Source organism: Euprymna scolopes, chromosome 31 (genome assembly GCF_053919585.1).
Source record: "Euprymna scolopes isolate OS-2025 chromosome 31, ASM5391958v1, whole genome shotgun sequence".
Taxonomy (NCBI): Eukaryota; Metazoa; Mollusca; class Cephalopoda; order Sepiida; family Sepiolidae; genus Euprymna; species Euprymna scolopes.
The window spans coordinates 65,751,866-65,769,614 of record NC_136512.1 but is presented as its reverse complement, the minus strand read 5'-3'; the positions used below and the strand labels follow the sequence as shown (position 1 = coordinate 65,769,614).

The window sequence follows — 17,749 nt, the reverse complement described above, 5'->3', positions numbered from 1 at the left end:
GATAAAGAGTGGGGAAAATTATTGATAATGTTTTCAGCTAGTCTAGTGTTTCTTGTGAAAGTTTGGCGAGGGGGGGCCATAGATTGAAGCTCAGTCGAACACTTTCCATGAAAATAACGATAAAGCAGAGACCTTCCATTGTACGTGTGTTATAATAGCATCTCATGATGGTGTCGTTTAAATCTTTCGGATCTAAACACTTCCATGTTGTGAGTGTTGGCACATGCCTTGCAGTTTTCTCAGTTTTGTTGGTGCAAACTTTGGTCCAATGATATTTTCGTCCACAAGATGAACATATGGTACCCCATGCTGGACATCTTCCACTTGGATGGGAGCCTCCGCATCGTTTACAATGCTTATATTTCACTTCATCTATCTCTTGCTCTTTTCGTTCGTCTAGTTCAGTTAGTTCTCTCATGTGGTCTATAGAAGCTTCGCGCGTGCTGCCACAGTTTATAGCTTCCTGCAGTGTCAAATCTTCACCCTTTGCTAGAAGCTGTTTTTGAAGTTCTGGATGCTTCGTTCCAGATATGATCTGCTGTATAAGTCGTTCCTCTGTTTCCTGGATATCTTGGAATTTACACTTTAATGTCTGTAATCTGTGCCTAAATCAAAACGTGGATTCCATGAACAAAGCTTCTTTCTTAGAACTGCACGCCTGTGGAACTCTGTTCCGTCTGCCTGCTTCCCACCTGACTACAACTTGGATGTCTTCAAGTCCAACATTAACAAATTCCTAATGAACCGCCCTCTTAAGTAAACATCAAATCTCCACACTAACGTAATGTACTTGCAATAACCCTTATCCCTGAGTGGCTTCCGGGCCTTGATAAGTGGTGACCACTGTGTAAAAAAAAAAAAATGTACATCTTGCTAGAAAGTCATCAAAATTCTCTGATTCCCTTTGTTTATATTGACGCAGATAAAAACGAGCAATGTGGAAATTCAATTGTAGTTGCAATCTTTCTTCGAATTTTCGCCACATGATTTCTGGGTTTCTTATATCGGCTTCATCTTCGAATGCTCAGCTGTTGTGCGACAGCAATAGAATGTGGTCAGCCTGTTTTTCTAACTTGACTGAGAAATAAAGGTTACAACGATGCCTAAAAAATCTGAATGCATCAGTTAGGTTTGCAGATGTCCAACACATAGACGGTTCGTTTGTAAACATTGTTGTATTATTTAGTTCCAAACGATATTAAATTCAGAGAGAGTTTTTTTTTTTAATTTTATTTATTTATTTATTTGTTTAAATGCGAAAGAATAAACGTACATGTATATTTGTTTTCTGTAAGAAACTGTGAATTTATTTATTTATTATTTATGTTTATATATTTTTTATATATTATTTCTTTCTTTATTTATTATTTATGTTTATATATATTTTTATATATTATTTTTTTTTTACATAGGCATCACCACTTATCAAGGCCAAGAGGCCACTCGAGGATAAGGGTTAAAGAGTGTACAGTAGAAATTGGACCATATAGTAACCGTTAGTAATGGAGATTCGGTAAATTTGTTAACTCATATGGAACGGCTCATCAAGAACTTGTTTACGTTAGACTTGAAGACAACCATATTGTAGTCAGCTGGAAAGCAGAAAAGGCGTGTTTTTCTAAGAAAGAAGCTTTGTCCATGGAATCTACGTTTAGGTTTAGGCACAGATAAAGAGTGGGGGAAATTAGTGATAGTGTTTTTTGCTAGACGGGTGTTTCTTGTGAAAGTTTTGCGAGGGGGGGGACCCTTGATTGGAGTTCAGCCGAGCACTTGCCATGAAAATAACGATAAAGCAGAGACAAATTCGCAACATCTCTTCTGTGAGAAAGAGGTTGCAGGGAAGAGAAAAGGACATCCCCCACAAGGCTACGAAGTCTATTTTGAACTCTATCAAGGCAGGATAAGTCCTTTCTAGCAGCTCCTGCCCATCCTTGGACGTACCTGGCTCTTATATAGATAGAGAATTGCATCAGCAGTGAAATATCTACTGGCTCAATAGAAGGATCCCACCATTTTTCCAGCAGTCTTGGCAACAAATTTAATGTATGTGTTCCATTTAAGATCAGGGGTAAAGGTCAAGCCAAGAAGCTTGTCAAAACATGAGGCCTCCACAAGACGAGAGCCATTCATTTCAATTAATGCCAGATGAGGATCAGAGCGTTGATGATGTAATGATAAAAGCTTGGTTTTGATGCATTAAAAGTAACAAGTCACCTCTTTCCCCATTGTACTACACGCTCAAGATCAGAGAAGAGAGAATCGGAGAGAACTTGGTCGTTTACTGTCTTAGATGTGCTACCATAGATAGTAGTGTCATCAGCATAAATGTCTATGAATGATGTAAGGATGTGATTTGGAAGATCATTAATATAGATCAGGAAAAGAGTTGGCCCAGAACGGACCCCTGAGGGGCTCCAGCATTAATACTAAGAGCTTCTGATTTCTTCCCATCAACCACTACTCTTATGAGCCTATCAGAGAGAAATGATTTAATAATTGAGAAGACATTTCCAGCTATACCGTAGCTGGAGATCTTGTGAAGTAAACCTTTATGCCATACTCTATCAAAGGCCTTTGATATGTCAAGAGCAATTGCCTTAGAAAGGTAGCCTCTGTTGAGAGATTCGCTAATCGTATGAGATATAACTGTAAGCACATCTGCTGTAGATCTAGCAGAACGGAAACCATATTGCGTGTCACTAAGAAGGTTATTTTTGCTGATTACTTCCCTATTTAACACACATTCCAGCAACTTACTCACTTATTTATTTATTATTTATGTTTATATATTTTTATATATCATTTATTTATTATTTATGTCTATATATATTTTAGCTTTTTTTTTATCTTCTGACAATTTCACGCTTGCCTTGCAGGTTCCATTCAAGGGCCTACCTGGTGATGTTGGATGCAGGCTTCCGCAAGGTGCGGCCAGTCCAGTTTCATTTTCGTTTTTTGATTTCTATCTCCATTGGGATTTGGTTGGTTTTGTCCCACAGTTGTTCATTGGAGAGGGAGTCTCTGGCCATCTGATGTTTAGAATGTTTCTGAGACATCTGTTGGTGAATGTCTGGAGTTTGTGAATGTTGGTATTAGTCACTCTCCACGTTTCTGAGCGATAGAGTAAAACCGATTTCACACTGGTGTCGAAAATTCGAATCTTATTCCAGAGTGAGAGGGCTGTTGTTCTCCAAATTGGTCTTAAGATGCTCAAGGTATATCTGGCTTTGCTTACTGGCGCTTGGTGTCCTCATCTGTTTCTCCATTCCTACTGACAACACAGCCCAGATACACAAACTTGTCAAAAACAAGACGCACGATATAGTCAACGAGTCGTGATATGACCTTCATTTTTATTTCTCTAAAATCCCGCTCAAACGTAAGTAGCTGTACATCTTAAACTCTGTTGATTAGACAGGAGACAGCTCAGACATGAATCAACTCCACACACCCATCTCCCTCACGCCTCTTAGTCTTGCTGAAGGAAAAATGCTGAAAAAATTCACAGAAAATCGGTTTGAGCACGAAAACGTCGTTCACGTGAGGACAAAAATATATATATTTTTTTAAATTCAGTTGTTGTGCCATCGTCTCGAGGCCTAGAGACGCGGAAGCCAGCGTTTCATCAATACGCTTATAAGAAGTTTATTCGACCCATGGACGGATCGAGGTAGGCGCATAAAAGAGTTGATTTTCAGATGTTCACCAAATGAACAATGTGTGTTTCGATTGCAGTGATGTGAAAAAGAAAAGTCGATCTTCTGATCTATCACTTTACTTATTACTAGAATATTGGGTATGGCTGTCTCGTTCACTCAGGACTATGCCCTCGGTCTGGTGGCATTCTGGCTGGAATCTTCTTCATCTTCAGGCCCGTTTCCTTTGACTTAAGGCAGACATTCAATACAGGCATAAACAACGTACAACACAATTGTAATATATAAGATCTTAACTATTTTATTTTACAAAATTTTTAATATATATATATATTACAATATTAACATCATATAACTAACTTAACACAATTGTAATATATAAGATCTTAACTATTTTATTTTACAAAATTTTTAATATATATATATTGCAATATTAACATACAGATCATATAATAAACTTACCACAATTGGCTCCTTAAAACCAACTAATCATAACTAGTGCTGATTTACGGAGAGACATAAATATATGTTTTTACCCCATGCTGTCCATAGGAAAAAAACAGAACAAAAAAGAACAAATAAAAACTACTCCAAACAAATATATCGATTCAAATAAAAATAATTTCATCATGAACGGTAAACAAAGAACTCATTTGGTGGTAAATAATAAAAAGGCAAATATGTCTTTTAGGTGCGTGTTAATTTGTATTCTGAGAGTGTGTGTGTATATATATATATATATATATATATATATATATATATATATATATATATAAAATAAAAGTTACAATAAGTTTACTAAGGTAATCAAAATGGTAAACTTAAAATATATTATAAATATTAAAGAGTTAATATTTACAAGTAAAATAAACTCAGCCAGATATAAAAAGCTCAATAAAACCGAAAAGGTTGTGTGTCTGTATGTATGTATGTATGTATGTATGTATGTATGTATGTATGCATATGTGTATGTATGTATGTGACTGTATATATATAATTTTCTATTTATTTATTTTTATTTTTTATTTTATATATATATTTTTTATATATATATATATATATATATATGTATGTACGTGTTTGTGTGTATATATATGTATATATATATGTATATATGTATGTATATTTATAACAGACGCCCCATTTCTTGAACTTTGCCATTTATTTGTTCTTCTGATCAGTTTTCTTAATTTATTTCTGAGACTTTCACGTGCATATCTAAGCTGACCTAATTATTAACGCTAACTTTCGCGCTTTTTGTCTGGGTCAGTTTGACCTTGCTTTTCAAATTTAAATTGTCACCGTTTTTTCGGGGTTTTTTTAAGCCTTAATTTTTTTGATTCATCCAGCCTTGACAGACGTGTTTCAAATATTATCTCTAGTACTTTTCTTTTAATGATTTGGAATTCATTCCATTTGCACTTTTTTCCAAGGAACTCTGCCTTTTGGATGATTTTGGACCATTTGGAATTTACCCAGTGGATTGAAATTTTAAATTCGACCGTTTTAGATTTTACCATTTTTGGATTTTTACCCTTCACCGGACTATCCATTCATGTGAAATCTTTTTATTATTTTTCTTTTGCCTCCTGTTCCCCTTACCTCACCCTTTTTTTAACCAAGTAAGATCTTTGACTTACTTGTAGTTTCATTAAATACTTTTATATGCAAAATCCGATCCTGCATTTTGCTAATTCCTGCCCTCTGATGAGAAGGAGAGTATTTCTTCGAAACTCCGCGGATTAAGGACTATCCACTTATCTTGTGCTTCCTTTTTTAAAATTAAATATGTTTTTAACTCTTTTTCAAGATGTCTTTTAACATATTTTATTTATCTGAAACAAAAATGTAGTAGGCAAAAAAAATAAATGTTCTGTCAGCAACAGTACAACTTCAAAATAGTCAATATCGCCCACCTCCAGAAGAGAGGGAATTCCTGTCCGTGATAACCGTGGTAAAAGAAGACACACTCCAATCGCCAGAAACACCCACACACACAATTTGCAGGACACTGCCGACTCGTCTCTAGCCTCCTGCTTTTATAGTGGCCGGGAATTATCCATTTGCATAATCACATGAGAAAGAAACGTGATTTTCCGAGAGTTGCATGGGGTAAATGCTAATAAAAACCCCCGGACGCCATCTTGGAATTCTCTTTTCCCCCCCAACCGGTGACACAACAGACGTACCCGAGGTAAGCTCTTTTTCCCCTCATTTTAGTTATTGCTACTTCTGCTATATAATCATTTGTTCATATATATATATATATATATATATATATATATATATATATATATATATAAAAAGCAAATAGAAGTATTTTTTTTATATTTCACTAGCCTGGGTGCCCCGGGTGTTTGGCGGTGTGTGTTAAAAACACACACACACACACACACACACACCTGCCCGCCATGATTTCTGCCTCCCATGTTGAATCCACTATCGTAACCCTGATCGAGACGGCCCTCTACAGCAATGCCATACTTGGACAGCAAGTTTATTATACTATCAAAAAGGTCCTAACAGGTTGTATCACACTGCAGCGGATTCGGCAATAACCAAAATGGAGAGAAATAAAGAGCTTACTCCGGGTACGTCTGTTGTTGTGTTGTGAGCCGAGTAGAAGAGAGTTCCAAGATGGCGTCCATGGGATTTTATTCGCTTTGACCCCATGCAATTTTCGTGTGATCTCGCGCGATTATGCAAATATATAATTCCCGGCCGCTATAAAGGCAGGAGGCTGAGAAGCGTGCGGGGAGTGTTTTGCAGATTGTGCGTAGGTGGTTCTGACGGTTGGATTGTTCTTTGTGACGAACCGCGAATCTGTGAGAAGCGAGTTTTCTTCTGCCTTTTTTTTTTCTGTCTCCTTTTTTCTCTACGGTTATTACAGCCAAGAAATCTCTCTCTTCAAAGGGCGAAACTGACTATTTCTTATCTGTTCCTGATTTTTTCCTGCTACATTTTGCTTCAAGTTATTTCGGCTCGACTATGGTGAAGGTGCGGATAAGCAGTGATATCATCAAGCTGTTCTCTGGCGAGCAAGATGTTGTAGCATGGCTGAAAAAAGTGAGTCTTGTCACACAACTTCAGCAGGTGGATGATATAGCGAGTCTGCTACTTTTATATTTGGAAGGTGAATCACTGGCTCTCCACATGGAAATGGAGGAGGACGATCAAAAAAGATAGACCAGATTGAGGCCCGATTAAAAGAAGCATTTACTGACGACGCGTTTGCAGCATACAGAAAAATAACTATGGTCAGATGGGCTGGTGAACGTGTGGATGTTTATGCCAACAAAATCAGGCAGTTGGTTGGATTGGCTGGGTTCACAGGAGATGGCCTAGAGAGACACACGAAATTGACTTTCATCACTAGGTTCCCTGACGTCATCTCAATTGCTCTTCAACAGGTGCCGAACATGGGGAAGCTAATGTCGAGAGCAAGAATTTTGACGATGACTGGGGAAAAAAATCAGGACGTGGTTGCAGCCACATGCTCGCCCGACAACAACAGGGCCAAGAATATTCCTGTTAGTGTGACCTGTTTTAAATGCAATGTTAAAGGCCACCTTGCGAAGGACTGTTGCAAATGCGAAACAGTGTTACCGGTGTGGTGAGAGTGGACACTGGCTCGGAACTGTTCGGGAAACGAGCAAGGGGAGGACGCGTAAGCACCAGTCTCCTTCCCAACCAAAATGCGAACACAATGCTCTCGGTGACAAGCATCCATGTTGACGGAACGCGATGTTTGGCGCTTATTGATACAGGATGCTCCAGGACGATTTTATATGCAGACCGGTGCTGATCTTGGAGAAAAACATATGTGAATGTCGAAACGATTGGTGGAATATCCCATGCATGCTGCAGTGTTGAAGTGGTCTCTGTATCCACTGATGAAGATGTGTCTGCCAGAATCGATGTGTTGGTGGTGCGTGGCAAACCGCTGGGGTTTGACTTACTTCTAGGGATCGATGCCATAAAAGCTCTGGGAGGTGTTGTTGTCGAGCCTACAGGATCAGTGCGGCTGGGCGGCAGGAAAAATATTAAATGCGCAGCCATTTCTATTAATGAACTGGATTTCACCGCCACCTTTGACCATCAAAACCGAACGTGGACCGCATCGTGGAAATGGTTTGAGGACCACCCACCTGAAAGGCTACACAATCGAGTGTCAGAATATCCAGTGCCGGCAGAAATCTGTGAAGAATACACGCAGGAGCTCTGCAGCTGGATAGATAATGGTTGGCTACCGGGAGCTAAATCATTACGTAGATGTGTTTATGGCCAATGCAGATGTTTGTGCAGCTAAGCTGCGCGAATGGAGACAAAAAGGTGCTAACATGTCTTTACTGGACCTCAGGAGAGTATACCTACAAGTACAGGTCCCTAACAAACTGTGACCATACCAGACTGTAGAAATCGACGGGAAAAAATACTGTCTGACCCATTTGGGATTCGGTTTGAATGTTGCTCCCCTGATAATGAGAGCAATTGTCAGCAAAGTATTACCCCAGGTAAAAGTTGTAGGCCGCGCAGCATCTGCTTACATTAATGATATTTTTGTCAATGAAGACGTGGTGCCTGCGACCCGTGTAAGAGAACACCTAGTGCAGTTTGGGTTGGAGTGCAAGATGTTAATGTAGACATTGGTTACCTCCCTTGCTTCAGTTACATGGTTACCTCCCTTGCTTGTGGTGATATAAATAGGAGTCGGCCATCTTGGTTTAGACAGTTCGTTCGTACAGTTTAGACAGACTACAAGTGTCTTAACAAATGGTAGCAGAGATATCCCTCTGTGTGCGACAAAACGAAAAAAAAAAAAAAAAAATTTTTTTTTTTTGTACAGCTTGTCTGTAGCACTAGACAGATCGGATATCGGATATGGCAACTTCGAACAAACAACCTCCATTGTTGGAGGGGGAGGATGTTTACGAGAACTGGAAACAAGACGTTGAAATGTGGTCGTTGTTCACGGATCTTTCTGAGGAAAAAAAAGGGCCAGCAGTGTTTTTGACGCTACCACCGAATATTAGAGAATGTGTCCGTGAATTGCCAACAAGTGACATCGGCGGACGAGATGGCTTGAAGATCTTAATAAAGAAACTGGATGACATATATTTAAAGGATGAACACACGCGCGCTTACATGACTTTTAAGGAATTTTACACTTATAAAAGATCGTCAGGTACCAGTATAAATGACTTTCTTGTTCGTTATGAGTTTTTGTACCAAAGATTAAAAAAATTCCACATTATTCTACCGGAAGGAGTGCAAGCTTTTCTTGTTTTGAACGCGGTTAACATATCGGAAGAGAACGAAAAATTAGCGCGGACAACGTGTTCTGTTTTGACATATCAAAACATGAAGGAATCGATAAAGAAAGTATTTGGTGACATTTATCGTGATGAAAATGTACCGGCAGTGAAATCAGAGCCCGAAATCGTCAACTATAATCATTCTAAACCGGGTAACAACAAAAGGCGTTTTCGTCGAGGACAATCTAATCCATGTGACCGAAGTGGAAACGTGTTGTTGTGTTACAAATGTCAGTCTCCGAACCATCTAATTAGAGAGTGTCCTAGAAATACGCCCAGGTTTACGGAAGCGACAGAACAAATACACATTACGTTGTTCATTCAAGAAAATATTTATTTGAACAGTACAAATGAAAAAATTTCAAATCTTGTAAAGGAAACATTTGGAATGGCAGTCTTGGATTCTGCTTGTACTCGCACACTGGCTGGCGAAGTGTGGCTTGATGTTTATTTGGATACTTTAAATGAAAGTGACCTGCAACTAGTGAAGTATACGAACTCAGACCGGAGTTTTTGTTTTGGTGATGGAGTGGCTGTCACAGCAATTAAAGTTGCTAAATTTCCGGTTACACTCGGAGGTATAAGAGTTTATATCGAAGCAGATATTGTGAAAAACGACTTGCCTCTTCTATTAAGTCACAAATCAATGAAGACAGCAGGAATAGTGCTAGATTTCCGGAAAGATATGTGCTGGATTTTTGATAAATGTATTGAACTAAAGACCACAACTTCAGGGCACTATTGTCTCCCCTTAACAAATAAGTTGTTGGATCATAGTGGTACTAAGAACATTGTATTACATGTTCAGAATTTTGGTCAGTGTTCTTTCACAGAAAAAAAAAAAAAAGCAGAAAAACTTCATCGACAGTTTGCTCATGCCTCGAAGGAAAAACTTGTTTCCTTGGTTAAAAAAAGTGGCAAATTCAATGACAAGGAATTTATAAAGGCGATTGAGGAGGTTTGTGAAAACTGTCAAATTTGCCTTAGATTTAAAAAAGCTCCACTGCGACCGGTTGTGGGATTGCCTCTTGGCAATAGATTTAATCACACAGTTTGCATGGATTTGAAAGAGTTCATCCACAATGAGGTGTGGATACTACATCTCATTGATGCCGCTACCAGGTATTCAGCGGCAACATTGATCAAAACAAAGAAGAAGGAGGAGATCATCAAAAACATCTTTATGATGTGGATTACCTATTTCGGATCTCCTGTTCGTTTTCTGAGTGATAATGGGGGTGAATTCAACAACGAACACTATAGACAGATGAATGAAAAACTCAACATAGAGACCTGTACTACTGCCGCAGAAAGTCCATTCAGCAACGGTACTGTAGAACGTCATAATTTGATAGTTGCTGAGGCAATGAAAAAAACAATTGACGATGAGAAGTGTGAACCTGAAATTGCCTTGGCATGGGCTATTTGTGCAAAAAATGCCCTCCTCAATTACTCTGGACACAGTCCAAATGAACTTGTATTCGGTTTCAATGTAAATACACCCTCAATTCTGACAGACCAGTTACCTGCTATGGAGTCCTCTACTACAAGTGACATGGTGAGAAAAAATTTAAATGCTCTCCATAGTGCAAGGAGAAACTTTTTGGAAGCTGAGTCCAGTGAGAGAATTAGGAGAGCTCTCAGGTCTAATGTCAGAACTTATGCTGATGAAGATTATGCTACCGGAGACCAAATCTATTATCGGAGGCAGGGTTTTAAAGGATGGCGTGGTCCAGCAAAAGTGTTAGGCAGAGAAGGCCAGTTTGTCTTAATCAGACATGGCGGAGCATTTTATAGGATGCATCCGTGCCAATTGATGAAAGTGAATAAAAACAACGAAAAAAGAACAAAAAAAGCTGAAATGCTGGGAAACACTACAGAAGGGAAGAATGAATACCTTATAGTTGAGGAGGAGGAGTTGCAGAATCAAGTGGTAGAAAGTGAAGATATAGACAGAGAAGAAGTTGTTGATAGTTCTACCAGTTTAAGAGATAAGACTGAAAAACCTGGCCGAAATAAGACCATAACTTATAAAATAAATGGAAGTGGGGAGTGGAAGAAAGGAAAGGTTATGTCAGTACAGCCTAAATCAACTGGCAAATATAGTCATTGGATCAATATAGAACCTGAGGATGAAAACGAGGATCAAGTTTGTATCAACTGGAATCATATTGATCATTGGAGAGAAGTGCCCCAATATACTGAACAGGAAAATGTAGTCCTGCTCACCGCTGAACAAGAGCAGTCGAAAGCTGTAATGGATGCCAAGCATAAAGAAATAAAAAACATGAACACCTATGAAGTATTTGAATGTGTGCCATACACAGGTCAAAAAACAATATCCACAAGATGGGTGATTACTGAAAAATTCAAGGATAATCAGAAAACAATGAAAGCTCGCCTTGTAGCACGAGGCTATGAAGAAAATAGTAATCTGAAAACGGACTCCCCAACATGTAGCCGTGAAGCTATGCGAATGGTCATGCTAACCGCATCAATAAAGAATTGGATGCTGCAGACCATAGATTTTACCTCAGCCTTTTTGCAAGGTGGTATTTTAGAGAGAGATGTGTACCTGAGGCCACCATCTGATGTTTGTCCTAAATCTCAAGTGTGGAAATTAAAAAGATGCATCTATGGATTGAATGATGCTCCACGGGCATGGTACAAGAGAGTTACTCAGGCTTTGATTGAATTAAAAGGAGTAGCAAGTGCTTATGATAATGCATTGTTTTTGTGGCATGATATTAAAGGTAATTTGACTGGAATTCTTGCTATGCACGTGGATGATTTTGTTTTCTGTGGAAACACAGAGTTTGAAAGGGATGTGATTGCAACATTGAAAGAAAAATTTAAGGTGGGATCTCATGAAAGTGGAACATTCAAATATGTTGGACTGAATGTTAATCAACAGGAAAATGGGATCACTGTAGAACAAGATCTATATGTATCTTCCATATCTCCAATAGAAATAAGCAAAGGGAGGATACTGAGGAAAAATGATGAACTGAATGAAGAAGAAAAGCATGAGTTGAAGAGACTTGCAGGTCAGATGATGTGGGTTTCAACTCAAACACGCCCTGATATAGCTTTTGATGTGTGTAAAATGAGCAACACTGGAAAGCATCCCAAAGTAAAAGCCTTATTTGAGGCGAATAAAGCCTTATCAAAATTGAAATCCAAGAAGGGTTCTATAACATTTCCAAAATTGGGAAAGCCCTCAGATTTACACATTTTGTGTTATACTGATGCCTCTTATGCCAGTCTGGAAGATGGATCTTCACAGGGTGGTTTTGTTGTCTTTATTGGAGGAAGTACTGACAAAATGGCCCCCATGTGTTGGGCGTCAAAGAAATTGGACAGAGTGACAAAAAGCCCATTGGCCTCAGAGACTCTTGCTCTGAATGAGGGAGCTGATGCTGGTGTTTTGACTGCGGTTATGATACAAGAGGTATTTCAGTTATCTAAATTGCCAGACGTTCTCTGCAAGACAGATAATGCATCACTTGTGGAGACATTGAATTCCAACAATCTGGTAAGCGATCGACGATTGAGAATAGATGTAGCAAGGCTGAAGGAAATGAAGAGTAGAGGAGAGATACAGATAGAATGGATCAAGGGTTGTGATCAGGTCTCTGATTGTTTGACCAAGGCAGGAGCTTCGTCTGAGCTTCTAAGGGACTTGTTAAATCAGAAATAAATTATTCACTTGAGGACAGCAGCAATGTTAATGTAGACATTGGTTACCTCCCTTGCTTCAGTTACATGGTTACCTCCCTTGCTTGTGGTGATATAAATAGGAGTCGGCCATCTTGGTTTAGACAGTTCGTTCGTACAGTTTAGACAGACTACAAGTGTCTTAACACAAGAACCCGGAGCGGTTGAAGGATGGTGCACGGGTGCTGGGATTGGCGGTCGGGATGGAATGCAGTGAACTGCGGTGGAAGCGAGGAAATGCAATTCCAGAGGTTCCCAGTATTGTTATGCAACAAACAATGTTCTCCCTGTGTGGTCGACTTTTTGGACACTTTCTGGTGTGTGGTTGGCTTCGAGTGGCTTGTGGAATACTCAAAAGGAGAGTAAATTCAGTAACAAAGGGCTGGGATGATGAAACAAGGGACACTGTACTGCATCATATGATATTCGAGATCTTAGACTCTGTGCAGCAGGACAATCCAGCCCAGGGAAATTGGTGTGTAGACAGGAAAGAGCTGAATGTATGGGTCGATGCTAGCTACCTAGCAATTGGAGCAGCCTTGGAGATGTGTGAAACTGTGTTGGAAGACCCATGTTGGCTGCGACCTGAAGATGACTCCCAACACATCAACTTAACTGAACTGGATGCCGTATTGAAAGGCATCAATTTGCCTCTTCAATGGCAGGGCAAGGTGCTACACATAAAGACAGATTCTGTTTGTGTATACCATTGGGTCTCGGATACACTGACTGGAAAAGCGCGAGTACGCACCAAAGCAAGATGCTTATTAGGAGGCGACTAAACACGCTCAAGGAGCTTGTGAAAGAGTATGGGCTGACAGTGGATGTGACGCTGGTTCCATCAGCATGAAACATCGCTGACCGATTAACACGAGTAACATAACGGTGATTTGAGGCGATGAAGAAGAAGAACGGGCTTGACCCGGTGATCAGCACGGTTCACACAGACGAGATCGATGAGAGTCAAATCATGGCTATTCACAAAGGTAGTGGGGTGCAACGCACTACTTACTTTGTCAGGAAAAGTTGCCCAACTACGACAAAAGCAACCATTAAAACGGTCATACAGAAATGTGAGGAATGTCAGTCCATTGACTCAGCGCCGGTCAAATGGGAAAAGGGAAAGGTGGAAGTTAACGAGAATCAGCAAAGAATTGGAATGGATATCACGCATTATGGCACCTTCCATTTTTTAACTCTAACAGACTGTGGTCCATCGCGTTTCTCCATTTGAAGGAAATTGGCAAGGAAGGACTCGGCAAGCATGATTCATCAGTTGGAGGCAGTGTTTCTCGAGCGTGGCTCACCACATGAAATCCTTTTAGACAATGACACGGCTTTCTGCAGCAACGTGTTCCAAGCATTCGCACATAAATGGGGAGTTCACTTGCGATTCCATTGTGCATACGCTCCAGCCGGGAATGGCATAGCGGAGCGATGTCACCACACAGTGAAACAAATAGCGGCTAGAATGCGGTCCCATACAGGAGGCTGTCTACTAGTATAACATCACACCCAGAGACGACTTATCTCCCTTCACTGCACCTGCCAACAGGATTTATCGATACAAAGTTTGAGTAAAGGAAACCAATCTTGCAACTGCATCCCCAGGTCCCAAGAATTGCTCTTACCAGGTTGATCACGTGTGGGTCAAAAGGCCGCAAAATCGATGTACCACAAGGTTCGGCAAGGGTGAGGTGACCAAAGTAATTATCCCTCAATCGATTTTGGTGGATGGCATGAATCGCCACGTAAAGGATCTGCGCCCTCGCCATTATGTTGTCACATCAGAGGAAAACTCAGACAGTATGATGTCTTCTGAAAGAATAGAGAGTATGATGCAGGACGATGGAGAAGATTTTGAACCATATAATGCACATACTAAAGAAGCGGAAGAAGGACTACCCCTCTTACCTTTATGAAGGAGTACCCAACAAAGACGGATACTGCCCCCCTACCCTGATTGTGCAACACCGCCTATGGAACTACGAGAGGGGATAATGGAACAGACTGGTTGTAATAACGATGGTAATGATGAAGTGCTGCCCCCGATTCTTCCAAGAAATACCCGACAAAGACAACCGCCCTCTTGCCCTGTCTGTGATCATGAGATCATGGGGGAATGTAGCGGCATCGGCAATAACCAAAATGGAGGAAAATAAAGAGCTTACCCTGGATACGTCTGTTGTGTTGTGAGCCAAGCAGAAGATAGAGAGTTCCAAGATGGCGTCCATGGGGTTTTATTGGCTTTGACCCCATGCAATTTTCGTGTGATCTCGAGCGATTATGCAAATATATAATTCCCGGCCACTATAAAGGCAGGAGGCTGATGGGGAGTGTTTTGCAGATCGTGCGTAGGTGATTCTGACGGTTGAATTGTTCTTTGTGACGAACCGTGAATCTGTGAGAAGCGAGTTTTCTTCTGCCTTTTTTTTTTCCTGTCTCCTTTCTCTACTTTTATTACAGCCAAAACATCTCTCGCTTCAAAGAACGAAACTGACTATTTCTTATCTGTTCCTGATTTTTTCCTGCTAACATTTTGCTTCACACACACATCAAGAAACTCAATGCTGTCTGGACGAAAAAAGAGATTGAGAAAAGGTAGGGAATTGTGGGATTGCATTCTGGTTGCTTATTTCTATATCCCTCCGCTTATGGCCAAATCACCTCCTCGCCGTGCTGGGGGGGGGGGGTTAACAACCACCACAACTGGGGTACTAAGATATAGTGCCACACAATTAAGATGAAGAATTATGATTTCCCATTTAATCAGGAAAACCCACCGCGGAAATTTTCAGAAAAGAACTATTATTTGACATTGTAAAATAAGGAAACTGTTCGTCGTTCTTGGCTCGTCTACTCGAAGTCTACTGACTTAGTTTTTGTTTTGCCTGCCGTTTGTTCGGTAGTGAAAGTAAGAGTCGTGGGGTCTTGTCTTCGTCCGTATGATTTGGTAACCAATGGAACCGTCTATCGAAAACATCTGAAGACACATGAACAATCAACTCATCAAAAGGAGTGTATGATGGTGTGGCATAATAAACGGTCAGGCGACCCTGATGACTTACCATCAAATAAATTGATTCAGAAAGAGCAGACATACTGGAGAGCAGTTTCATTTCGTTTGATTAATATAATTCAGTTTTTGGATGAGAGAAATTGGACCTTCCGTCGCACAAATGAAAAGCTCAGTAACATCAGAAATGGAAATTTTCTCGGAGAAGTGGAGCTAATAGTAAACTTTGATCCAATCTTATCTGAACATGTCAGACGCACTAAGAGCCATGAACTGGATGATCATTATCTTAGCAATCCCATTCAGAAAGAACTTACCAACCTTCTTGCTAAATCAATACGAAACAAAATTATCTCCAAAGTTCTTGCATCAAAATATAGCATAATACTAGATTGCAAACCTAATATCAGTCACACAGCGCAACTAAGTATTGTTTCTCAGGGAGTTGAATTTTCAGAAGGATATGGAGCAGAAATTTTTTAACGCTTTGTTGAGTTTCTTGATGTGTGTGATACAACCTGAAAGGACCTTTTTGACAGTATAATAAACTTGCTGTCCAAATATGGCATTGCTGTAGCGGATCGTCTCGATCAGGGTTACGATAGCAGATTCAACATGCGAGGCGGAAATCATAGCGTGCAGGTGTGTGTTTTTCTTTTTTTGTTTTTTTTTTAAAACACACACCGCCAAACACCCGGGGCACCCAGGCTAGTGAAATATAAAAAATACTTTTATCTGCTTTTTTTTATATATATATATATATATATATATATATATATATATACACACACACTCTCTAAGAGAATACAAATTAACACGCACCTAAAAGACATGTTTGCCTTTTTATTATTTACCACCCAAATGAGTTTTTTGTTTACCGTTAATAGATCTGTGCCTAAATCCAAACGTAGATTCCAGGAGCAAAGCTTCTTTCTTAGAACTGCACGCCAGTGGAACTCTCTGCCGCTTGCCTGTTTCCCACCTGACTACAACTTGGACGTCTTGAAGTCCAACATAAACAAACTCCTCACAAACCGCCCCCTTAAGACACTATCAAAACCCCCAATACTAATGATTACTACAATACTATCTCATTGATTACTGTACACGCAATAACCCTTATCCCTGAGTGGCCTTCGGGCCTTGATAAGTGGTGACCCCCATGTAAAAATAAAAAAAGATGATGAAATTATTTTTATCTGAATCGATATATTTGTTTGGAGTAGTTTTTATTTATTTTCCTATGTTCTCGTCGTTGATACATTTGTTTTTGTTAATGTTTTTGTGAAATAATTACATCATCCAATGTAACTCTTACAGAAGGTTGCAGTGCATGAATTATATTTGAAGTAAAATGTGTTTTATCAGATAATCTGGCAGTTATTTCTGAGAAAAGTTTGTTGTTTTGGGGGTAAATTAAAGCAAGCGCCAAAAGTTGCATTGATAAAAAAAAATTTTTTTTTAAATAAATAAAAAATTTAGCAATTAAAGTCTTAGTGGGATGTCAGGATCTTTTAGCATTTAATGACTTTTTTCATACATCGTGACATTTTAAAATGACTTGGTAACCTTTAGCAATATTCCATTACTACTAATGTTGATTTAAGTCGTTTCTTTTTCTTTTAAAATTTAAACCCAAATTTCAAAAGTATTTTGTAACAGAAAAGTTAATGTACTGTTAAAAATTAGACTCCAGTTTATTTTTAAAAAAATGGAGAGAGAGTGTCAGAAAGTGTTGGTATCGATATATATATAACCTTTTTTTTTTTTTTTTTTTTTTTTTTTACTTTTGAAATTATTTCGGGTTTGTATTACTGTACACAGATTTGAAAAAGTTATCAAAAAACAAATATATAACAAATAAATGTTATCAAAGGCAAGATAAGTTACTTTTCTGCCAAACTGGATATAATTTTTGTGTTTTTATTCAATGTAACATATTTATTCAGCTCGAAAAACATAGTGTTTACCGATGTATTCGTAAATTCAAGATGGCGTCTCACACCTTCTTTAACACCGTAAGTATGGAAAAAGGTGTTATAAAT

At 39.2% G+C, this 17,749-nt stretch overlaps 1 protein-coding gene across 1 annotated transcript; it reads left to right on the top strand.

The window, feature by feature from the left end:
* The first annotated feature begins 15,713 nt into the window (after nt 1-15,713).
* Nucleotides 15,714-16,187, top strand: LOC145255551 (uncharacterized). The gene has a single exon (XM_080114007.1). The coding sequence runs from the start codon at nt 15,714-15,716 to the stop codon at nt 16,185-16,187; it is 474 nt and encodes a 157-aa protein (XP_079970133.1).
* The last annotated feature ends 1,562 nt before the right edge of the window (nt 16,188-17,749 follow it).

Bases quoted from the DNA above. Each gene is read 5' to 3' on its own strand.
- LOC145255551 (XM_080114007.1), top strand. From the start codon at position 15,714: ATGGTGTGGCATAATAAACGGTCAGGCGACCCTGATGACTTACCATCA.